Source organism: Ambystoma mexicanum, chromosome 11, assembly GCF_040938575.1.
Source record: "Ambystoma mexicanum isolate Mex_15411 chromosome 11, UKY_AmexF1_1, whole genome shotgun sequence".
NCBI lineage: Eukaryota > Metazoa > Chordata > Amphibia > Caudata > Ambystomatidae > Ambystoma > Ambystoma mexicanum.
The window spans coordinates 118,831,302-118,856,501 of record NC_090934.1 but is presented as its reverse complement, the minus strand read 5'-3'; the positions used below and the strand labels follow the sequence as shown (position 1 = coordinate 118,856,501).

Genomic DNA, 25,200 nt, shown 5'->3' with positions numbered 1-25,200 from the left:
CATTCTGCATAGGCGCTATATATAAACTATCCTATCATAAAAGCATCTCATAACGTATTTAATTCTCCCCAAATTGCAATATCACACGTGGTACAGCCGCCGTACCAGCATTGCGCGCCCAAGAAGAATCTAGAAACATAATCTTCCCACGCGGCACTACCGAAATCCGATCCTAACGCGCGGCGTAAAAATAGCAAACATTACCTATTCCCACCGCAACTTGGTAGCTTCCAACTCCTTTGATTCCCTAAGCACGCCCCGACCTAATAAATCAGACCATGCGCCCAGCATTAAATGTATTCCATGCAATTCAGTATCTGTTTTACAACACGTGTGTGAAACCCAATGAAACGTGCGGAGCCGAGGCCACGGACCACTGTACTGGAAAAAGATAACACCCATTATGTGCGAATTGTTGCGCCCTTCGCATCTACACCCGACGCGTGATTAAAAAAACACGTGCTAACCCAATCCTTTAAGGGAAACTTGCGCCTTGAAGCACTTGTATATAGGCGCGTTATAAATTCCATATCATATCAGAAAATGCGGCGTAAACTAGCAAACATTGCTTACTCCCACCGCAACTTGGCAGCAGCGAGCCCTTTTGATGTCTTGAACGTACTCCATGTAATCCCCTCCCTGTTTACAACACTCGCATAAAACCTAATGAAACGTGCAGATATACGAAACCACCCAATTGCCATGATTCCAAACGTCCATACCTACCCAAATCACTGCCGAAAAGCTTGTGCCCCTTCATAGGATGGTGCAGTATATAGCTGCATTTCGACTACAGTCTATAAGCCGTTCACTTAATAGTTGAGTGGCCTGTTGCACCGCCACAGACACACGGCTTTAGTGCCGATTAGAAGGGAACAATGGCACACTTTAGCCATCACTACATGAGAGTGGCTGATTACTCAACTGCAAAGCAATGCATATGCACAGAAACTGGAAAACAAATTCCCCCAAACAGTGGTACCAGCATTTCCCTGTACGTGGCAAATAATACCCTACATGCATGTGACATGCACAACATCAAACAAACGGGATGTCGTTAATAGACCTGGGGCGCGCACGCGTGAGAAATGCCCCGACACATATGTGACCGAAAACAAAAGGATCGGAAAAAAAAAATGTACTTTTTTTTTCGCCACCCAACCCCCGTTTTTTGGGTAAAAATCATTTTTTTTTTTACCCATACGAAAACCCAAAAAAATATATATAATTAAAAAAAAATTAGATTCTTTTGTTTTCGGCGCTATTGTGTCGATCCTTTTGCATTCGATCCTTTTTCATTCGATGCTTTAACTGGACAGCGTGTCGTCTGACTTGTAAGCAAAGTAGTGAACAACATGCTCATCCATTTTAAAAGAACAGACCCGAAGCATTCTTTCCTATTCCTACAAAGTACTGCATGCCCCCTTTCCCACTGAGAGGCGGTCATGAAAAAACAGTGCAAGGTTGAAACCCCACCATCCACATATTAACCTGTCATGCCGTGCCGCACACAAAAGCTGTTCAAAACGATTTAGGCCACCAAAATCCATCGTGCAGCAACATGAGCAGATAACAAAATTAGCATTGTAATGAAGCGCCCCATGCCGCTCCGAAAGCTTGGAATTAGATCCCTATGGAGCTGCGTGGTTTAACCTCCTTGAACCTCTTTAGGAAAGAATTGAAAACATGGCTGTTCTCGTAACTGGATCTGAGGCTGCTCTGCCCCACTCCTTCCGATTAAGCTTTTCTGATTTGACATTGCTCTTCCATCTGTCGTGGTTTATGTGTCTTTCTTGTTTGCGCCCTAACGCTTAAGGGTCCATGGGTGTGCTATATAAATACAATAAAAAAAAAAAAAGAATAATTAAGAAATAAAAAACTACTAACAAACTCCTCATACAAATCTGAGAACTCTCCTAAACCCATCAAAAGCACTCCAGAGCTCCTTCAAAACCACCAATTTGTGAGTCTACTGTGCACTATGAACTCAACAGCCAAAATAAATTCCACAAAGGAAACAGGACGCAAGCTGGGCCTTTCAAAGTCCCTTAGACACATTTTAGAATGGCTCAGGGCCTTTGATTGGTTATTCAAACTTCCCTCTTGAGTCTCAGGCCCTGCAGTTGGATGGCGGACCTCGAAGCCCACTTTGAGGATCGTGGCAGGTTTGACTGTCCGAAAATGCCACGGGGATAACACATAGCTTGTGGAACATTCCCAGAAATGCTTACCTTTCCCGCAGGACACATTTTGGGAAGTTCGAGCACGCTTAGTTGTAGTAATTGAAGCTATGAGTATTTGTTTGTCAATGAACAACTACAAACGGCAACACCATTGGCTATTCCAACGCTTATTTCATACATTTTGAAATGTGTGAGTATTCATAGTATATATGGAATAGCATGTAGCGATTGAAGAATTGACCATTCCTTTGTCAGTGACAACTACCCAAGTCAAAACTATTTGCTTTGGCAATGCTTGTTATTTCATACATTTTTACATAAGTGATCGTTCGCACTCATTGAAGGTACAACTATTTGTTAATGAACAGAAAAAAAAACCAAATGTGGCTTGGCCAATGCTTGTTATGTCATCTACTTATACCCAGTGATTGGTCATAGTATAGAAAGTGAAATTGGCGAAGCTATTGCCTTTGACTTTCACACACAGGCGTGGTCGCAGTAACTGATGCTATGACCATTTGTCAATGAACAACTACACACGACAAAACTATTGACTTTACCAACATCATTTTTTTTTTTAACATATTTGCACAAGTGATTGGTCGTAGTAATTCAAGATAAAGATAAAGCAACAATTTGTTTGGGAATTAATACATCCAAATACCAAAAATATTGATTTGGTCAATGCTTGTTATTTCATACATCTTAACCCAAATCTTTTCTTGTAGTAATTGTATTTGTAATTGTAGCACGTAGTAAAGAGTGCATTGTAAAGTGAATGCTGCTGCCATATATATTTGAAGGGGTCTGATATATATATATATATATATATCGTTATTATGTACATTTATACATTGCATTTGTCAAAAATATAGGTAACTGTGTGTCTTTTCTGATGTTCATATATCCTGTTTGGTTGGTGTGTTCATTTCAAAATGTCAGCATTGAAAGCAAGTGAATGGTAAGCTTCACATTTTGGGCAAAAAAGAGAAAAATCGAAGCTGACAATTTGGAGAAATCGTGTTCTGAAGACAACATTGCCCCTATGGACATTCCCAATCTAAGGACCAGAAACATGAATTTGTTGAACTTCTCTTAACTTCCCAGCCATGCATGGATTTTCGCCACATGCTTCGTCGTATTGCGCACAATCACCTGCCTAACAAAGGTCATAGGGAAACGCATTTTGAACGGGGGATAGCACAGGGTGAACGCGCTAGTTTTGGAAGCGAGACCACGGAGAACCACACAGGTTCGAACACCGGATCCGCGCCTAGAAAGTGATCTGAGGCGCGTTATAAAAAAACAAAATTAAATTATAACATTTCTCATTTTCCTACATAACCATGTGGGAGCGGAGGGTTCTGCAGGGGCAAAAGGCGGAGTATAGAGCTTTAGAAGTTACCCACCTGAAAAAGAAAAGGAAAGTAAGTGGCATGAATGGAGTGAGCATGTATCAGGAACCCACACTAAAAAAAAAAATTTGAATAAAAAAAGACAAGACGCTACTCTCAAAATGGCTTTCTCTGGGTGTAACTGGCAGCAGCATGATGGCATAACACCTTAGCGTGTGCACCCCAGTGCCTTGTCCTCCCCCCCCTCTTTATCCAGACCCCTCGTGCCCCCCTCCGCCTCCCCCCCTACCTCCCGGCATAAGTCATACATCACATGTTGAAGCAAATAATGACACCGACACTTTGTTTAAGATTGGAAGATTAGAATGCCTCAGCAGCTTTATTTTGCATAAAGTCTTGGAGTTATTTTACAGGCGATCCGTAATTCACCGTCACTGAGCGGCTACCTAGGGATTCCTTGCCCTCCCACCCCTCATCGTCCTCGTCCGGTGGACGCCTCAGATTGAGCCCAGCCCTGGCTATCCACCTCTCTCTACCCCGGCCGTTTGTGATTTGATTTCCGCCCCGCATTTCCCCATGCCCCCATTTTTTCTAGGTCTTTAGTTGGGAATACCCGACCCCCCCGCACACTTCCCCCGTGTCCTGGTCTGGGTCTAGCTAAAACCGGCAGCCACGCGGTGCCTCGCTAATGTTCAGGTTCCTATACCGGCACCACCACAAGTGCCCCAACATTACACATATTACATATCCGTAGTTCGGGCCGACACCGCCCTCCGATGCCGGCCACCACTTTCTGCCTGCCTAGTTGGTCGTCGCTTTGCGACGTCCATCTAACCTTTTCTTTTCCAAACTCTACTCTGCCCTCCCATAGGTCCCCCCATTGTTGCTGGTATTGGAATCCCAGTCCTATCTAAGCTATGCAACCCCCAGGTCTCCCTTCCGTCTTCCCGAGCCCCCAAGAACTTCCATGTTCCCTCTCTCCCAAGGCCCCCCCCCGGTGAAGCCTTACCCGGTGCCCCCCCCTGCTGGTGTTTTATCTCTTCCGGATACCCTGTCCCTCCTTCTTCCTTCCTTTCCCAACTGTCTCCCCCATTCCCCCGGTCCCCCTTTGCTGCGCCCCGCCAGGCCCCCTCTTTCCTGTCCTTTCTGGCCCTCCCTGTCCGGGCTCCCCCCCGATATTCTTCCCTTTCTTGAATCCCTCCTCAAGCCCCCCCCCACCTCATGTCCCCCCCCTTCGTGACGACTTCCCCCTTGCTGTAATTTTGTCCCCGTAGCATAACCCCCCGTATTCTCCTCTTGTTCCCCCCCCAACCAGTTTCTCTTGCTGCCCTCTTTGAGTTTGTTGTTCGTTCCCCCCCCCCCCTCAATTTTGGTCTTGGAATTGGCTCCCAAGTCCACTACATCCCTCCCCTTTTACCCAGGGCCTCCCCCAAGCCTATTGCTCTTGGGGCGCCGTACATCTAAACTCTTGGCTGATCATTCCCCTATAGGTCTGTCAGTGCTTCGTTAAAGGGATCGCAATGTAACTGCGCTGGGCAACCTGTAAAACAAAAGACAAATTATTACTAGACATTTTTATTTTTGGGAGGGTGGGTGGGAAACGAAACGGAGCTCCCGTGAGGCGGGAAACCGAGGGAGAATGTGCGATTGTTCACACAAGCCCGTGCCTTTATGGGCCGGCTTCACCCCGGTTTCCCGCCCCACCCCTCCGTTTTCGCGCCCTTCAGGGGGGCGGGCTCCGTGTGCCTCGCTTCCTCCCTCCCTCCTGACCCGTCGACCCTTGTGAAGGGGGGGGGGGGTGGCTGGACCGCCCCCACTAAGGGGCGGCGCCCGCCATGCCAGCTTCCCTGGTGCGTTCGCCCGCCATAGCGTGGGCACCCCAGTGCCTTGACCCCTGTCACGTCCCCCGGTTTCTTAGGGTATCCTTATGCCCAGGGGAGAAGGCCGTGGCGGTTAACTTGGCGTTTGCGGCAACGCCGACGCCACCGCCGGTGATCAACTACATCTCCCAAGAAGACGATGCCCGCAAGGAACCTTGGAACGTTTTCTTACTTTCTTTTTGAGCGCGTTCCACGCCTCAATTTCATTTCACTTCCTATAATTGGCCGCGCCCCCAGTAAGCCGGTGCTCCTAAACCATTGCGTTACGCGAGCTACGCTCTTGGAATAAGTTCCTTTTCTACTATTCCTTGCCTTTCTGGTTCCTGAATTCTAAGTTAACCCTGGACCTTGTTATCGTTTCCTTGGTTCTGCCTTAGACCTTCGTTTGATCTACTCCCCTGCTCGACCACGGAATACGCCTCGGACTTCTTTTGGATTATGCTACTCATGTCTGGTTTCCGGCTCCCTTCAACCCCGTAGTCTTCGAATCACTCCTGGCCACTTGCTTCCCGAGTGGAGAAAACCTTCTTGATCATTGTTGGGACGCTTTGCTGTGCTCCTCACTTGTGGAATTTATTGGGACGCTTTGCTGTGTTCATCACTTGTGGGATTCATTTTGGACGCTTTGCTGTGTTCATCACTTGTGGGATTCATTTTGGACGCTTTGCTGTGTTCTACTCCGCCCCCCCCCCCCCCCCCCCCCCCCTTCCCTCCGTCTTTCCTTTGGCTCTAAAGACACTTGCCTACACTCCTTGGATAGTGGGACATCGTTAATCCATCAGGGAAGTCTGTGGTTCCGCTTCTTTCAAGTCCTCTGACCTTCCCGCACTCCCATTCTTGTGTATTGTCACAAGTAGGTATTCTGCTAAAGGAAAGGAATACACAGGTAAGCTTGTGGGGCTCGGAGGGGGTAGAGGGATTGGAATTGTCAACAAACGGTATGTAATATTTGCTTTGTTTGTTTTCTTCCCTCTAGCTCCGCTGTGCGTTCTGCCTTTTTGCCTGAGCCCTTGGCCTGACAGGTGTTTCTTTCCCTGCAAGCTGTGCTCTCAGGAAGGAAGTCTGAATTACTTTAGCGGCATCTAACCCAAGTGATTCCTCAGACTGATCGTGGAACCCTCGAAGCGCGACAGATTTAGGAGCCTAATACTGGTGCCTGTCTGCCCGAGATGGATCCTAATGCAGATCCTATGGCTGCTATGATGCAAGCCTTTACCACGTTACGCACAGACATGGCAGCAGCACATGCCGCTTTGCACCAACGCATGGATGTCATGCAAAGCTTTGTGCAACCCTTGCCGGTGGATGAGGAGTTTGGGGATGTTCCCGCTCCTGTGCCACCACCAGTTCCTCCGACACCCCTAGCCCCTGTGGTGCTGCCGGGTCCTTTTCCATTAGCACCACCGGAACGCTTCACGGGAGATCCAAAAACGTATAGGACATTTGTCAATCAATGTCGTTTGCATTTCCTATGCCGTCCCTTGGCATTCCCTAATTCTGAAACAAAAGCAGCTTTTGTGCTCTCTCATCTAGGGGGAATGGCTGCGGCCTGGGCGAATCCGTTGTTGGAGTCCAATGACCCGGTCTTGTACGATTTCGATGCCCTACTAGTCGCCATGAATCTGGTCTTTGACACCAGATATAAGGCTCAGGCTTCGGATTTAGAGTTCTTGGCAATATCCCAGGGGAAACAACCTCTTTTGGCGTATTTAGCCCGATTTAATCAACTGGCCGCAGAAACCTCTTGGCCTGAATCAAAAAAGGCGGCAGTCTTTTATAAGGGGTTATCAGACGAACTTAAGGACGCATTGTCCGTTGTGCCTTCTATCCCTTCAGTATTTCCTGAATTGCTTGATTTGGTGTTACAGGTCGATGCTCGGATGCAACAAAGGCGTGGAGAACGCCGTCACCTTGATCCTCGCCCTGGCAAATCCGAATTGGGATCTTCCCCAACCTCTGGAGAGGTAGAACCCATGCAAATTGGGGCAGTAAAAGGTCCCCTCTCAAAAGCAGAGAGGGAGAGAAGAATGCAAAACAATCTGTGCTTGTATTGTGGACAAACGGGACATTTCATTCGTGTCTGCCCTAAACGCCCTGTTAAACGGGCGGGAAACGCCACGACCCGTCCCTAAATCGAGCCGATGTGACGGGTCAGCCTTCCAATGGCTCATTCCTTCAGACAGCTGCCGCGCACATATATTTAGATATGTCTTTTATGTTGCCCAACTCTCAAGTCTTTTCTAGTCCAGTCATGATAGATTCCGGGGCAACAGGTAATTATATGGATGAACATCTGGCAGCCACCTATGGTATCCCGGTAGACCCTAAGGAGTCACCAGAACTTGTCTATGCTGTAGACGGCTCCTGTCTGGTTTCGGGTCATGTTGTAAAACAAACACAACCCTTGCGGATGAGCACAACGGAAGGGCATACAGAATACCTGTCCTTCGATCTCATTTCCACACCGCAATTTGGGGTCATTTTAGGCCTCCCATGGTTGCGTAAACATAACCCTATCATTGATTGGGTGGATCAAACAGTGCTTTTTTCTTCTCCCCTGTGTCTGAAGGACTGCTTTCCAGTTCACGGGACATCTCACCCATCTCCATGTAAGGCTATGATTTCAAGTATCCTCACTTGTAACGCTACTACTAAGATGACGGTGGAAATACCTTCTGCATATCAGGACCTGATTGAGGTGTTTGACAAAGGTCTGTCTGAACAACTGCCGCCACATCGAGAATATGACTGTCCGATTGACTTGGTATCCAATGCCATTCTCCCCCACGGAAGGATATATTCTTTGGCACGGCCTGAAGAAGAACTCCTAAAGGAGTACGTTGAGAAATCTCTGAGATTGGGCCATATAAGACCTTCTCGTTCTCCAGCTGCTTCCCCGATTTTTTTTGTCCCAAAAAAGGAAGGGGATCTCCGGCCTTGTGTCGATTATCGAGCACTTAATGCTGTGACAATAAAAAACCAATATCCATTACCCCTCATTTCGGAGTTGTTGGATCGCCTCTCTACCGCCAAACTCTTTACGAAACTAGATCTAAGGGGGGCTTACAATCTGGTGAGAGTGCGTGCGGGCGACGAGTGGAAGACTGCCTTCAAGTGCAAATACGGCCTTTTTGAATACCTAGTAATGCCGTTTGGCCTATGTAACGCCCCCGCAACCTTCCAACACTTTGTCAATGACATCTTCCGAGATCTGTTGGATGTTTTTGTTGTGATATATCTAGATGATATATTAATCTTCTCGGAAACGTTATCACAACATGAGAACCATGTCCGGACGGTGTTACTCCGTCTTCGGGAACATGGGTTATATGCAAAGGCTGAAAAATGTGTCTTTCATGTTTCCTCTGTGGAGTTTTTGGGATTCGTGATATCCTCTCAGGGTGTTCATATGCATGATGCAAAGATACGAGCAGTCCTTGATTGGCCTGCTCCTACTTCGCTTAAGGGTTTGCAATCTTTCCTAGGGTTTGCTAACTTTTATAGACGCTTTATTGCATCCTTTTCGGCCATTGTAGTCCCATTGACACGCCTTACCAGTCCCTCAGTTCCCTTTTGTTGGGACACTCAGGCTCAGGACGCCTTTCAGGCCTTGAAAGAGGCGTTCACTACGGCTCCGGTCTTGTTACATCCAAACCCCCTATTACCTTTCATCATCGAAGCTGATGCCTCTGCCCTTGCCCTTGGGGCGATCTTATCTCAAAAATGCCCCACGACTCGGCAACTACATCCAGTAGCCTTCTTTTCCAGGAAGTTGACTTCTCCGGAAAAACATTATACTATAATGGAACGTGAGTTATTGGCAATTCGAGCTGCTTTTAAAGAGTGGAGACACCATCTACTGGGGGGTCGACACCCTGTCACGGTTTACACGGACCACCGTAACCTACAAGCTCTTTCCACGGTGAAATGTACCAACTCTAGACAAATCAGATGGCATTTGTTCTTTGCACAATTCAATTTCACGGTTTCTTATCGACCGGGCCCCTTGCATGGCAAGGCCGATGCACTTTCCCGTATCGGAGTTGATATCCCCTCCGAGGAGGCAGTCCTTCCTGTTTTGCCACACAACACGGTTAAGTGTGTCTGTGCTGCAACCGGTTCCTTATTAGAACGGATCCGCCACTGGGCTGCTGACCATGGGGAGGTACTTCAAGGGCTAAAAGCACAATTGATATCGGGATTACCTTACGTACAGGAACGTCTATATATCCCTGATGCTCGGACTCGGTTACAGGCCCTAAACTGGTCCCATGACACTCGCCTGGCGGCTCATCCAGGACAAACTAAGACAACTGATCTACTCCTCCGGTGGTGTTGGTGGCCCAATATGAAACGGGATGTAGCAGACTATGTATCAAAATGTGCTGTCTGTACACAATGTAAAACGATACCTGGAAAACCGGTGGGGCTTCTTCAAAAAATGCCCATCCCATCACGCCCATGGCACACTGTGTCACTTGATTTTGTGGTAGAGTTACCACCGGTTCAGGGGTTAACCACTATCCTGGTGGTGGTAGATGCCTTCACCAAGATGGCACGGTTTGTCCCCTGCAATGGTGTTCCTTCTGCTCCTACATTGGCCAAGTTGTTTTTCGAACAGGTGGTCCGCCTATTCGGTCTCCCTCTGATCCTTATCTCAGATCGTGGGTCCCAATTCACCTCGCGTTTTTGGTTGGCTCTCACTCGATTTCTTGGCATTGACGTTCGCCTATCCTCAGCATACCATCCTCAGACGGACGGGCAGACAGAACGTCTTAATGCCACAATGGAGCAGTATCTCCGATGTTTGTGTCTCCAATATCAATCGGACTGGCTGTCTGTATTGGGGGCTGCGGAATTCGCTTACAACAATGCCTGCCATGCATCGGCTGGTTGTTCACCCTTCTATGCCATGTATGGTTTACATCCTCGAGTTCTACCATCCACCCTTCCTTCAGTGGCACGAGTACCCGCAGCTCAGGCAACAGCCCAGTCGTTACGGTCTATCCGTGCCGCTGTGCTTCAGCATCTCCACCAAGCACAGGATCGCACGAAACGAAATGCTGATAGGCATCGTAGGTCAGCCCCGGAGTATCACCTGGGGGACAAGGTCTGGTTATCCACTGTGCACCTTCGCATACCTGGCAAACGGAAGCTGAATCCCCGTTACGTGGGTCCCTATTCCATCACGCGATGCATCAACGCAGTGGCCTATCGTTTGGGCATACCCTCAGCTTGGAAGATCCACCCCGTGTTCCATGTCTCCCTATTACGGCCTTATGTTGTCGGTACACGTTTGGGTGATCGTCCCGCTCCCATTTCGATTCAGGGGGAAGAGGAATATGAGGTTCAGGCCATATTAGATACTCGAGTAATCCGGGGCACTCGGCATTATCTAGTAGATTGGAAAGGCTATGGCCCCGAAGATCGTACCTGGGAACCCGCCTCAAATCTTCACGCTCCGCGTCTTTTACGGGCGTTTCTCCGGTCTAAGGGTCCCAGACCCGGGGGAGGCCCTTCTTTGAGGAGGGGTACTGTCACGTCCCCCGGTTTCTTAGGGTATCCTTATGCCCAGGGGAGAAGGCCGTGGCGGTTAACTTGGCGTTTGCGGCAACGCCGACGCCACCGCCGGTGATCAACTACATCTCCCAAGAAGACGATGCCCGCAAGGAACCTTGGAACGTTTTCTTACTTTCTTTTTGAGCGCGTTCCACGCCTCAATTTCATTTCACTTCCTATAATTGGCCGCGCCCCCAGTAAGCCGGTGCTCCTAAACCATTGCGTTACGCGAGCTACGCTCTTGGAATAAGTTCCTTTTCTACTATTCCTTGCCTTTCTGGTTCCTGAATTCTAAGTTAACCCTGGACCTTGTTATCGTTTCCTTGGTTCTGCCTTAGACCTTCGTTTGATCTACTCCCCTGCTCGACCACGGAATACGCCTCGGACTTCTTTTGGATTATGCTACTCATGTCTGGTTTCCGGCTCCCTTCAACCCCGTAGTCTTCGAATCACTCCTGGCCACTTGCTTCCCGAGTGGAGAAAACCTTCTTGATCATTGTTGGGACGCTTTGCTGTGCTCCTCACTTGTGGAATTTATTGGGACGCTTTGCTGTGTTCATCACTTGTGGGATTCATTTTGGACGCTTTGCTGTGTTCATCACTTGTGGGATTCATTTTGGACGCTTTGCTGTGTTCTACTCCGCCCCCCCCCCCCCCCCCCCCCCCCCTTCCCTCCGTCTTTCCTTTGGCTCTAAAGACACTTGCCTACACTCCTTGGATAGTGGGACATCGTTAATCCATCAGGGAAGTCTGTGGTTCCGCTTCTTTCAAGTCCTCTGACCTTCCCGCACTCCCATTCTTGTGTATTGTCACAAGTAGGTATTCTGCTAAAGGAAAGGAATACACAGGTAAGCTTGTGGGGCTCGGAGGGGGTAGAGGGATTGGAATTGTCAACAAACGGTATGTAATATTTGCTTTGTTTGTTTTCTTCCCTCTAGCTCCGCTGTGCGTTCTGCCTTTTTGCCTGAGCCCTTGGCCTGACAGGTGTTTCTTTCCCTGCAAGCTGTGCTCTCAGGAAGGAAGTCTGAATTACTTTAGCGGCATCTAACCCAAGTGATTCCTCAGACTGATCGTGGAACCCTCGAAGCGCGACAACCCCCCCCCCTCTTTATCCAGACCCCTCATGCCCCCCTCCATCTTCCCCCCCCCTACCTCCCGGCATAAGTCATACATCACATGCTGAAGCAAATAATGACACCGACACTTTGTTTAAGATTGGAAGATTAGAATGCCTCAGCAGCTTTATTTTGCATAAAGTCTTGGAGTTATCTTACAGGCGATCCGTAATTCACCGTCACTGATATACTACTCAATGTGCAGCTACCTAGGGATTCCTTGCCCTCCCCCCGCCCTCCCTCATCGTCCTCGTCCGGTGGACGCCTCAGATTGAGCCCGGCCCTGGCTATCCACCTCTCTCTACCCCGGCCGTTTGTGATTTGATTTCCGCCCCGCATTTCCCCATGCCCCCATTTTTTCTAGGCCTTTAGTTGGGAATACCCGACCCCCCCGCACACTTCCCCCATGTCCTGGTCTGGGTCTAGCTAAAACCGGCAGCCACGCAGTGCCTCGCTAATGTTCAGGTTCCTATACCGGCACCACCACAAGTGCCCCAACATTACACATATTACATATCCGTAGTTCGGGCCGACACCGCCCTCCGATGCCGGCCACCACTTTCTGCCTGCCTAGTTGGTCGTCGCTTTGCGACGTCCATCTAACCTTTTCTTTTCCAAACTCTACTCTGCCCCCCCTACGTCCCCCCGTTGTTGCTGGTATTGGAATCCCAGTCCTATCCAAGCTATGCAACCCCCAGGTCTCCCTTCCGTCTTCCCGAGCCCCCAAGAACTTCCCTGTTCCCTCTCTCCCAAGCCCCCCCCCCCGGTGAAGCCTTACCCGGTGCCCCCCCCTGCTGGTGTCATATCTCTTCCGGATACCCTGTCCCTCCTTCTTCCTTCCTTTCCCAACTGTCTCCCCCATTCCCCCGGTCCCCCTTTGCTGCGCCCCGCCAGGCCCCCTCTTTCCTGTCCTTTCTGGCCCTCCCTGTCCGGGCTCCCCCCCGATATTCTTCCCTTTCTTGAAACCCTCCTCAAGCTCCCGCCCCACCTCATGTCTCCCCCCTTCGTGACGACTTCCCCCTTGCTGTAATTTTGTCCCCATAGCATAACCCCCGTATTCTCCTCTTGTTCCCCCCAACCAGCTTCTCTTGCTGCTCTCTTTGAGTTTGTTGTTCGTTACCCCCCCCCCCCCCCCCGCAATTTTGGTCTTGGAATTGGCTCCCAAGTTCCCTACATCCCTCCCCTTTTACCCAGGACCTCCCCCAAGCCTATTGCTCTTGGGGCGCCGTACATCTAAACTCTTGGCTGATCATTCCCCTATAGGTCTGTCAGTGCTTTGTTCGGGGATTGGCCTGTGACTCCTCCAAGACTCTCTGCTGGCTGCCGGCGGCGGAGAGTTCCCCCCTCCCAGCTTGCTTGCACAGGGCACTCCCTTTCTTTCTTCCATGGCATTGTGGGTGATAAACTCCGACTTTCCTCCCCCCCTTCCTGATCCGCGTCCCCTCATACACATACACGTTCTTAAGTGCCGTCATCCATTCTAAGGACATCATGGCGGTGCCCACCTCGGACTGGTGGGTCCTGTCCCCCTCAAAATACCCGGGTACTTTTAGAGTGATGAGGGGATGCCGAATCCATACCATCCCCCTGCTTTTCAGGAAACTCCCCATCCGATTGTTCGTTTTCCTCCTTGCTTCCTAAATGGCCCCGTGGCGTAACGCCCCCCTCCACTCCTGTCTTGTGATTATCTCGGACCACATCACCTCACACCCACTGAAAGTCCTCCCTATCCTGTTTAGTAAGTTTCGTAAGAGCTCTGACAAATCCTTCCTTCCCTTAGTCACCAAATCATTTCCTCCTATATGTAACAAGATCATGTCGGGCGAAGGGTGTTGCTGCGCCGCCTGTTCCAATGTCGCCCATATGGACGTGCCTTTCAAACCACCTTTGGTGATCCAACGAATCTGTGTGTTCCGTAGGCCCAAGTTCCCGTCCCGAAACGCCATCCGTGCTCTGGCCGCTGCCCGGGCCACGAAGGAGTGGCCCACGACCCATACCCTGTTGGCTTCTGTGGAGACATGATTGGTTGTATTAGCTTGTGTGGCCTAGTTAGTGCCCCCTTGTCTCGTGTGCTGCCCTACCCCCCCACCCCCCTGGATGGCAACGCATCGATTCCGTTAGCGCACATATAGTTTGTATTTGTCCGATGTCCATCTCCCTATCTTTTTGACCCTGTCTCCCCCCAGCCCTTCCCTGCTCGCTGTTGTTGCTGCGCCTATGCGGAATGAGTGAGTTGAATATTGCCCCGGATCCACACCCGAACCTGCCAAGGCCCCCTCTAAGACTCGCCTGAATTGAAACTGGGTGAGTGGGGTTCGGTCCTTGTGTCGGAATAAATACCCGGCTCGCCCCCCCTGATTGCAAAGTATGCTGTCGTGCACTCGACCGGACAAAACGCCTCCCGTCCCAATCTGGCCAACACCAGTTCGCTTCCCTTGGCCTTCTGGTCTGTTTTTGATATCCTAATGTTGACTGATACCCTCCCCAATATGGCGTACGTCCTCCCATAACAAGGCTCTGCAACTCTGGTCGTTCTTGGCTTTAGCCACCAACTCACTAATCCGTAGAGCCGCAAAAAAGGCCAGTGCGAAGCATGCTTTGAACATAATGCATTCATATTGCGAGTAACACACCCTTGTAGTTGCCGTCATGACCTTTTGTAATAATTCAAAATCAATGGGTTTCCTCACTAGAGTTGGAGGGGCTGTTGCCGTGGCCATACCACCCCTGTTCCACCCTTTTATTGCAGCTCTCACCAGAAAACCTTTCGTCGGGTCTTGCTGGCCTGCCAGCTGGCTATGAAATGCCACTGCGCTAAGGTGTCCTGCCAGCCATGATTTGATTTTCACATCCCCTTTGCCCAAAGCACAAAACCGTCCACCCTCTTGTCCATGTTTTCGCCCTCCAAAGGTTTGGTGTGAAACAAAAATGTATCATAGTTGGCCTTGTATCGATTCCAAGTGCTCCCCGTTAAGGCTCTGGAAGCGAGCTTCCTCATTCCTTGACCCAACTCACTAGCTGCCATAGTTCCTTGTCGAACGGAGTCATGATGGGCTGTGCTTGGCTGTGCGCTTTCCTGAACCGTATCATCTGTGAACGAGAAAGTGCATCAGCCGCTGTATTATCCACCCCGGGTACGTGCCGTGCTTTGACGGCTGCATTCATCCCCAGGCATTTGCGAACCATATGGCGTAATAGGCACAACGTTGCCGGGCATTTTGCTGAAAGTGTGTTCATCGCCTGTACCACTGCCAAATTGTCCGACCACACAACTAATCGTTTGTTACACAGCTCGCGTGACCAAATGTGCATTGCTGCCACCACTGGGAATAGTTCCAACATGGTGATGTTTTTACACATCCCCTTCCTTACCCTTGCCTTAGGCCAGTCAGCCTGGCACCATTCCTTTCCTAATATTGCCCCGAATCCCACCCTACCTGCCGCGTCAGTGAACAGCTGTAACTGTGCGCATGCCATCCATGGGGCCTGCCATATGCATACCCCGTTAAATTCCCTTAGAAAGGCGCGCCATACTTTGAGGTCTTCCCTCACACCCGCCCCGAGGCGTACCTTATGCCACCCCTTTTCGCGCCTTCCCGTTGCCGCTGCCAGACGTCTTGCAAAAACTCTTCCGGCCGGTATCACCCTGGCGGCAAAGTTGAACTTACCCACCAAAGACTGTATGTTTTTGATGGTTGCCTTCTCCCCTTGTAATGCCCTATCTATGTCACTAATGAATTCCTCTATCTTTTCTACCGGTAATCTGCATGTCCCTTCAACTGTGTCTATTTCTATCCCTAGGTAGGTTAACTTGGTGCAGGGTCCCTGCGTTTTGTCCCTCGCCAGAGGTACTCCCAACTCCTCCGTTAATACCAAGAAGTTCTCGAGAAGTGCTGCGCAAATATTCGTGCCCCCTCTTCCTATGAACAGAAAATCATCCAAATAATGCGTTCCCCCCCCCCCTGCCCTCCTTTTTATTAAGTGCCCATTCGAGGAAGGAACTGAATGCTTCGAAATATGCGCAAGATATGCTGCACCCCATTGGCATGCATTTATCTACATACACCTGACCCTCAAACTGGAAGCCTAAAAGGAAGAAGCTGTCCGGGTGAACCGGGAGCAACCTGAATGCTGCTTCTATGTCCACCTTCGCCATTAGCGCCCCTTTTCCCGCAGCCCGTGCTAAGCTTATGGCCTGGTCAAACGATGCATAAGTTACTGAGCATGCCTCCATGTCCAATCCATCGTTCACTGAGCCTCCTTTGGGGTGCGACAAGTTATGTATTAGGCAAAACTTCCCCGGTTCTTTCTTCGGTACTATCCCCAAAGGGGAGATGATGAGGTTGCTCAATGGGGGACCCTGGTAAGGTCCTGCCATCCTTCCTAATTCAATTTCTTTGTTAATCTTTGCCCTGGCCACATCAGCCCACTCTAAAATAGACTTTGAGTTAATTGCTGTTCTGGCCCCAATGCGTCCTTGGTAAGGGATGCGGAACCCCTCCAGGAACCCCTGAGCTAATGTGTCCCTCCCTAATTAGGCCGGGTACTGTCCCAGCCATGTGAGCAAGCTATCAACCTTGATGGGGGAAAACCCCTTGCTATTAAGGCCATTACCCGGCCCCCTCTGCCCCCCCCCTTTTATTCCCCCATCCCCCATCATTACCAATGCTGGCTCTTGTGCCTGCTCCCGTTGCCGTGCGTGCCCTTGCCCCCTCTTCTCTTGATGAATCAATTCTCGAGGCACCTTAAAAGATAATTGTTTATTTTAGTATACAGTGTTCGTTTTTGACATGCAACCACCGCATACATGACGTCAATTGACCAATGACCCAGATGTTCCCTATTGAGGCCCTTCCCAGCGCTCACTTTGGTTGATCACTTGCCGCTGGCCTTCCCCTGCACCACCGTGCTGGGTGACCGTTGTTCCCACAGGCGGAGCAAGCATGTCTGAATTTGCAAGTCGCTCCCCAGTTGCATACCCCCTCATTGTAAAATCTGCAGTAAGCCAGTGTCCTTAAGCCCCCAGTGTTCAATCGCCCTGCCCCTGTTGGCCTGGATATTGCTTCCGGGGGGGCCGGCTGTACTGTGCCTGTATTACCCCGGACCGGTTGTGGCCCCAAGTTATTGGCCCATGCTGTCGTTTCCATCCGCCCCTCCCTTGGTGCTGCAGGTCTGGGGGCCGTACTTGCGCTGTTTAGCTCCGCCCCTACTGCCGAGCGTCCCCCCCTGCCTCTGCCCAGGGATTGATGCGCCCTCCCGCCAACATGATTGTCCCATCCGCTTGCTCAATTGTCCCACTGGAAGACTCCAGCCAGTCCTCGACCGACTTATGATTCCATTTTAGTTTGGGATCATGTTCCATTCGTAAACGAAATCGCTGGTCTCTCAAAAACCATTCATTTCCACCTTGTTAATTATATTCATGTATAACACATGCCCTGTATGCCATCAAGTGTGGGCCCAGGTATGGGTCCTTTTGATTAAGTGTCTGGGACAATATCTTAAATGCTGCGAGCCAATTTTCCAGGGTTTCTGCTGGCCTCACTCTTTTTCTGTCCTTGGCTAATTCCCTCCCTCCAGTTCCCCGCAGTGTGTCATTGCCCTTTGTTTCGTGCTCCAAGACCGATAATATGTCAATGAACTTGCCCTCCCAAATTTCTTGTTTCACCCACTCCGGCAGAAGCCATGCTGAGTAATTGCCCCCTGTTGCTGGCGGTAATTTGGTATTTGTGGCCTCTACCCCGGTGCTGCCAATGACGCTGGTTGCTGGAGTGCTGCTTATTGCGCCATCTCCCCCCCCCTGCCATACCTTGCTTGCTCCCGTAGTGGCTGCCCCCGGTGCCTTGTTTGCTTTGGGGGCTGATGTGCCCGTTGCCCCTTGCGCTGCCAACACTGCCCTTACGATTTTTTGGATAAATTCCGACTCACCCTCACTGCCCACAGGCACACTGCCTGGTACCGACCTGGCCCCTTGGTCTGGCGGTGTTATCACTTTCGGTTGGGCTTTAGGCGGCGGGGTGGGCGGCTGTGCCGGCGTTGGCACATTTGGCACGGTCGCGTGTGGTGCCGGTGTCGCCCCCAACTTTGCTTTCAAAGCTGCCAGTTCCTCCTCCAGGTCCCTTTTTGTCTTTTTTACGTGTAGGCCCCCACTTGTTTTTGCCGTACGCTTCCGGGGGGCCCTCCCTCCTGACCCCCACCAGCAGGTGCGTTCTCGTGGGCCCCCGCCCCTTCGCCACTTGTCGAATCCTTGTTTTCCGGCACGGTTTTGCCCCCCTCTGGGTTGCTTCCCGGGATGGCGACTACGTTGGTGATTGTCAGGCCCCCCATCCTTGCCATGGCCACCTGCCACCCCAGTGACCCTCGGTGAGGGCTAGAAATTCTGCCCAAGATTGTGCGTCCATTCCTCGCCCCGTGTTCGATGGTCTGGCCGCTTCCTCCAATGTCTGGCCGTCTTCGGATAGCACGAGCTCTACCACGTCCAGCCCGGTGTTAACTGCGCTTGTATGTACCGACATGTCGACCTATGTAAAACAAATGTATGGGTCACTGTGGTGTACGTAAAACTTGATTTAGCTGCGCCACCCTGTGCCCTGCATGTCCCTTGCCGCCATTCATGTACCCTTTACCCCCTTATGCCCCTTTCTAAAATTATTTTCCAACCAAAAGAGTGGCGCGCCGCCATGTTAAAGTACCTGAAGTCAGTCCGTTGCGTGGAGGCCCCTTAATGTACCCCCTCAAGGACTTTCTACCAGCCAGGCGTGTGCCCCTACCAGAACACAAACCATACATCCTTTCGCACTTGTAATAATCTTCCAACCCAAATCCCAAAACCCCTCCACCCATTAACCTCGGCATCCCCCTATGTTTTCTCGACTTTGCGGCCTTGTCCCCCCACCCTCAAATAGCCGCCCTACGCTGCTAGCAGTTCGAGCCGCACCGATGGTGAGGCACTTCAACGTATTTCCCTGGATTGTTGGAAAGAGAATGGTCTCGCCATCGCTAACCAAATAAGCTTTCCAATGCCCCTACTAGTTCGGCATAACGATATAGTGCCAGGTTTAAACCGAATTGCAGTTCCCCCAAATTAGGATGGACAGGGACCCAGGGAAATGGGGAGCTGGTACTACATAGCTCGACAATCATAGATGTCCATATATGTATCAATATATACACATCACGAATCCTGGAAGCATGACAGAGGCCATGTGGTACGAAGTGCGCACGTTCGCCAAAACTGGCTAACTTTAGACTTGGCAAATCGACAATACAAGTTCCTATTTCCTTCAGTTGCATATTTTGGCCCTAGTGATTAATATGTCTAATAGGGCGGGTGCGTTAAGTCCAGTTGTATTAGGCGAATATTTTCGCTAAATTTCATTCCTTCCAGTAATAAGGAATGTTACCAGTATTTTCCCTTAATAAACATACCTACCAAACCCAAGCCAAGGCAATCATTAGCAACAGAACATGCGGTTGCCGGCCCAATGCCGGCAACGAAATACAGTTTAGGCACGTTTAGCGGACTAGACGCTCTCCTGCGTGCGCCCGCAAGACCACAATTACCCTAATGCTGTTTCATGCATGTAAGCACGGTTTTGTCTAACAGCGCCCCCTGTTCTGTGCTCCGGCCAGCCCATCATCGCATGTCTCCGCTGTGGGCCTTTGCATGTTTTTGCCTTGCGTCCCCGGTACCCTACGCTCCCGCTTCCCGCCCGTGCCACCACTTCATTCAATTGCCGTGGCACCAATGCCGTGCACCCTCGCATCCATGGACACTTCCCGGACCTGCACCTGTGCACTGTTTCACCACCAGGCGCTTGTTTGCCCTCCGCCCTGCAAATGAAACCCTGCCACCCTGCCCCTAACTTTCCTGCCTTATAGCATGCATCTCACTTAAACCGAAAGCCCCCCTCCCAGCTTGTTGCACTTTGTCTTCCCCTTACCCCATTGCAGCCCATTCCTGCGCCGCCTCATGTTTTCGACCGAACCCTGATCCCCTCGAGACTTCCCCTTACCCCTTGTAACCCGTTGTTTCCCCGCCTGCTAGCAATTGACTCAAGTGGCCTGATATTTGTTGGGTGTTTGTAACCTGTTTGGAGACCCGCCGAAATCAACCCAGACAAGTTCCCTGCATCCTAAACGACCCGGCGCCACCCCACCCCCCCTCCCAGCTTGTTGCCTTTTGTCTATCCCAGACCCCCTTGCAGCCCATTCCTGCGCCGCCTCACGTTTTCGGCCGAACCCTGATCCCCTCGTGTCTTCCCCTTAACCCTTGCAACCCATTGTTTCCCCGCCTGCCAACATTACTACGGACCTGCGCTGCGACCTGGAGCCCCGGGCTGTGCACGTGCTATATTGCACATGCTTGGAACAGTGGAACCCACTACTCGTTCCAACTACTCTCTGTTATGTCGCCATGCTTTAGAAACTTGCTGACTATACTTTGACCATGCATTGGCCGAGATTAATTAAGCACACACCCCAGGCCGCATTCGACTGCATGACTGCATTAGCCCTGGTAACACTGCACCCAAACCTGATTACTGTCGGCACCGGGAGCATATATATTACTGCCCTCATTATGATTATTCCCCAACCTGCCCTAGCGCTATGCACTCTATGTCTTGGTCCCCGCATGCGGGCGCAGTCGGCTCCGACCCTCGACAAACGACACCCCTAAAGAGCTCCGCGCAATGGCAAGCCCGCCTCCGCATCACTGCACAATGCCCACTTAAGCCCGCCCACCCCCCCGGCCGAAACGCATCACCGAACTCCGTCCACCGCTCAGCTCCACGCCCCCCCAGCTGCGATGCTAGGCCCCCATCGACACTCGACTACCGACACCCCTGAAGAGCTCCCCGCAATGGCATGCCCGCCCCCACCTCACTGCACAATGCCCACCCTATGTCTTGGTCCCCGCATGCGGGCGCAAACGGCTCCGACACTCGCAAACAATAGCCTAGAAGAGCTCCCTGCAATGGCCGGCCCGCCCCCGCATTACTGCACAATGCCCCTAAAGCCTGCACACCCCCCCGGCCGAAAAACGCGACTGAGCTCCATCCACCGCTCCGCTCCACGCCCACCCAGCTGCGATGCTAGGCCCCCATCGCATGCGCCACCCGAAAACATCCCACATGCACAAACACTCTTGTCGAGACATACACCAGATGAGCCCTGCGAAGCGGCCCTGCGAGCGACCCTGAGCCCCGGCGACCGGAACCACACATGCGCGTCCCCCCCCACCGCGACCCGACCATTCCAACCGTCTTCCCCCCGTCCCCCAATGCCCCTCTCCATCTCCCCACCCCCCACATACACGAGTCTAGGATCTCCCTTGTACCCACCTCTATACGTCTCTTCCGGAACCGACCACCGCTGCTACTGGAACCTCCCGCGATCTCCTCCGCGACCTCTGGTAACGACGCGAGCACCTTCCTCCTGTAGCCGAAGCGGGAACGCCACCAGCACCTCCTGTAATCCCCTCACCGACCTCCAGCATACGCGAAGCGCGTGCCGTCCTCCCGCTCCCCGACGACGATCGAAACGAAACGGAGCTCCCGTGAGGCGGGAAACCGAGGGAGAATGTGCGATTGTTCACACAAGCCCGTGCCTTTATGGGCCGGCTTCTCCCCGGTTTCCCGCCCCGCCCCTCCATTTTCGCATGCTTCAGGGGGGCGGGCTCCGTGTGCCTCGCTTCCACCCGCCCCCCTGACCCGTCGACCCGTGTGAAGGGGGGGGGGGAGGGTGGCTGGACCGCCCCCACTAAGGGGCGGCGCCCGCCTTGCCAGCTTACCTGGCGCGTTCGCCCGCCATATCTATTCATTAGCTCCTGTTAGCCTCGTGGGAGCAGAGGTGAAATCTGCTGAAATCAGCTGTCTTCAGCCCTCCCAAGCTAGAAGCCCAATTCACCATGATGGCCCTTAAGATGCTCATCTAGTTGAGTTGCCTTTTCAAAATACAGTTACACCCTCACAAAGTAAAAAGCAGTATTTTGGAACAGTTGCAACTGCAATCAACGCTCCTGTCTGGGTTGGCGCGTCTGGAAAACTGGGTGCATCTGAACGTGGCATCCAGGGCCTGCCTTAGCACTGCCAGCGGCCCGGGCGAGTCAACAAGATTTGCCCCCCTCCCCCACTCGTCCCTCCAGTGCCCCTCGAGGGGCGGGAGGGTAGGGTGCCTTAAGTGGCACTACAAATCGAGCCGGGGCTCATCGAGGGGGTGTGGCCTAACAGCGGGGGTCTTGATGGCCCGTTAGGCCACGCCCCCTTGACGAGCCCCGGCTCAAGGGGCTACTTCCACCCCTGCCAGGCAGCCTTTTGTAGAGATTAGCACCCTCTCCCCTCTCCCCTATCTGATGCTGATCTCTGCATTTATTTTGTGTAGGCTTGCCTGGCAGGGGACAGCGCCTGCCTATTCAGCCTTAATGCTGGTGCTGCCCCTCGACAGCTGGGGAAGGGCAGCACCACCATTAAGGCTGAAAGGGTGAGGCCACTGGAAGCAGAGGCCTTTTTCCTAAATACTGAAACTACTGCGATGCGCGGCAGCTCCAGTATTTAGAAAGCAAGGCCGCTGCTTTCAGCGGCCTCACGTTTTTTCCATAATGGTGGCGCCGGCCGACGGGAATCTCTTGATTGAAGGGATGCCTAGAAGGTGCGGCGCCACCATTATGAATGCAAGGCATTTTTTTCTGTAGCCTGAAGCTCTCTCAAACGAGCGAGCGCTTCAGGCTGTAGAAAAAAATGCCTTTTCGTGTAGTGGCCGGGGCTGCCAGGGGAGATTACTGGGCCCTGGCAGGGCCCCGCCTCAAAACGAAATTTCAGAGCCTGCAGGGGCCCAGCCTCGGCAGGCCCCGGCCCACTTAAAGCCCTGGGTGCACCGAATTAAATAGAGCGCTGCTGCATAACTTGCAGCAGCGCTCTATTTAATTAAGTGATGAACTCCCCACTCTGTGCTAGAGCGGGAGTTAATCACTTCAATAGAGCTGCGTCTGCCCCATACTGGTTTGTCAGCCGCGACCGATTGTGATGAAATGCACCCCGCTCTCGTGCTGGCGTCAGCGCGAGAGCGGGGTGCATTGCAGTTCAATAGGGCACCTGCCGTGCCTTCACCCACTGCGCCAGGTCAGGGGAGCCCTTGAAAGACTCCCGAGCTGGCATGGTGGAGGGCTATTGGCGCTCCAGGCAAGGTGCCCGGGTGGCCCTGCCCTAAGGCTGGTCTGGTGGCCTCCATGATTCTTCATTATTGGCTAAAGGAGATCATTTTTAAAATGCCAACTAGATGAGTGGATGAGTATGAATCTGAGTTCAGAGGTGTCTCAGGGTCGCTGGGAAGAGGGTTGTCGGTCAAGCGCTTCATAGACTGGGACAAACTTCACTTGATGGTTATGATAGGAGAAGATCGAGCGCCTGACTGAAGATAAAGGCTTCCAGGTCTTAATGGACCTGCACAAATATTTGAGGTGTAGGATTAGGGGGATGGTGTTCCATAGGGTTGAGCCTTGCGTGTGTCAGTTTGCGTACACAGTCAGTTTGAAAACCTTACACTAGCAAGAGCAGCTCAATATCATAAGCTAATAAACCACAAATACACAACCAATAAGTTACTGAACAAGTTCAGCTCCCCTGAAGTGGGAGCAAAATGGCACTTCAGATACTTTGCAAAGGGGTAAAAAGACAGTTCATCTACCGAACCTCTTATATCTGCCTGGCCGTAGAGGAGGCAAGAGGAGTTGGGCGGCCGCCCTTAAGTGTGTGGTCGGCTATTACGGCACTATGAGATTTTGAAGTCGCTCAGCCATTGGGGACTTTGTGGACTTGGCACTGCTTCTAAGGTGATGTACTTAAAAACTTGTGGCGTGCATATATAGAAGTGGTAGGAGACAGACTCTAGAGACTCCATGCTTATGCAGATGAGCTCATTGTTAAAGCGTTGACTACATCTGTGGGTGAAGGATAGCTCTGTCTCTGGGCGTTCTATTGTTGCCCAGATGAGTAGACTGTTTACATGCTGAACACTTTTGTTGACAATAGTACAGCTACTTTACATGGCCCTTTGTTGTCTAGATTAGATAATTGCTAACACAACAGCTATTCATGATGCTCTTTAGTGCCATGAAGGGATACTGTTCCCCCAACATGCGCTTTGCAAATCACAAATAAATTACCAGATGCTCCATGATTGCCTGGGTGAGTTCATTGTCAACCTGTGGTTTGCAGGTTGCACGCTGATCTCTTAAGTGAGCGACCAGACCACAGCGCTGTTCTTCTGGCTACCATTGTCATGCGCAACACTCTGACAATCCTTGATTTTTCATTAATGGCAGCAAACTAATCCCCATGATTGATTCGTTTTCTTTTTGAAGGTAACCTGTGAAAGAGAAACATCCCAACAAGTAGATGCACCTGCGGCGGTGAAGCACAGAACGTACCCCAACACCGATGCCGCCGATGGCAAAGGGTGTCTACTAAGCGGTGGCGGAGATGCACTCCACAGGCGCACAGGTGTGTAAAGCAAGCTCTCAACACATTCCAAAATGAAGGTAATAAAAAGCAGACACCCCAGGTGTGATTCACATGGAGCCAGACTACTTCATAGCATTGAACCGGCTCTGTGTGGCAGTCAATGCCAATAAGGTTGGTGGGTCTTACTTCCCTGGTTCACTAACTCACACGTCGTCTAGATCAAAGGTCATTGCTGTTCTGGCGGTTTAGTCTTGGTAATGATTCAGGTGTGGGACACAGTGCCCAGTGGCCAACCATGCAAGTTTCTACAGTTAATAATCGCACGTATGCTAAACGGTGGTCGGCCCGGCGGTCTCAGTAGCGTGTCAGGAAATCGCAAGACTGCCGGGACACCAGTTCAGAGAATGATTTATCATTATGACTGATCACGTGGGTGAGAGTAGGAAACATCAAACATGCTGCAGCAGGATCATTCAGATAATGTGAACACAACACATCATCCAAAGGTCCTACTAATCAACTCTCAGTGGCCAACTGCTGTGTCCCTGAAGTCAATTGTCACACTTGTGCTATGAGTGGCAAGTGTGTGGCTAGCAAATCCAAAGTTAAGGCTTGTAGCACTCAGCTAACTCTCCTTGCATGGATGT

At 51.2% G+C, this 25,200-nt stretch overlaps 1 protein-coding gene across 2 annotated transcripts in view; it reads left to right on the top strand.

The window, feature by feature from the left end:
• LOC138503125 (uncharacterized) overlaps positions 1-25,200 on the top strand; it is a 253,579-nt gene that overhangs the window by 125,092 nt on the left and 103,287 nt on the right. For both annotated transcript variants that reach the window (XM_069622643.1, XM_069622644.1), the window contains one exon: positions 24,454-24,592. In XM_069622643.1, coding sequence (XP_069478744.1) covers positions 24,454-24,592 — 139 coding nt within the window. The remainder of the gene's footprint in view (positions 1-24,453; positions 24,593-25,200) is intronic.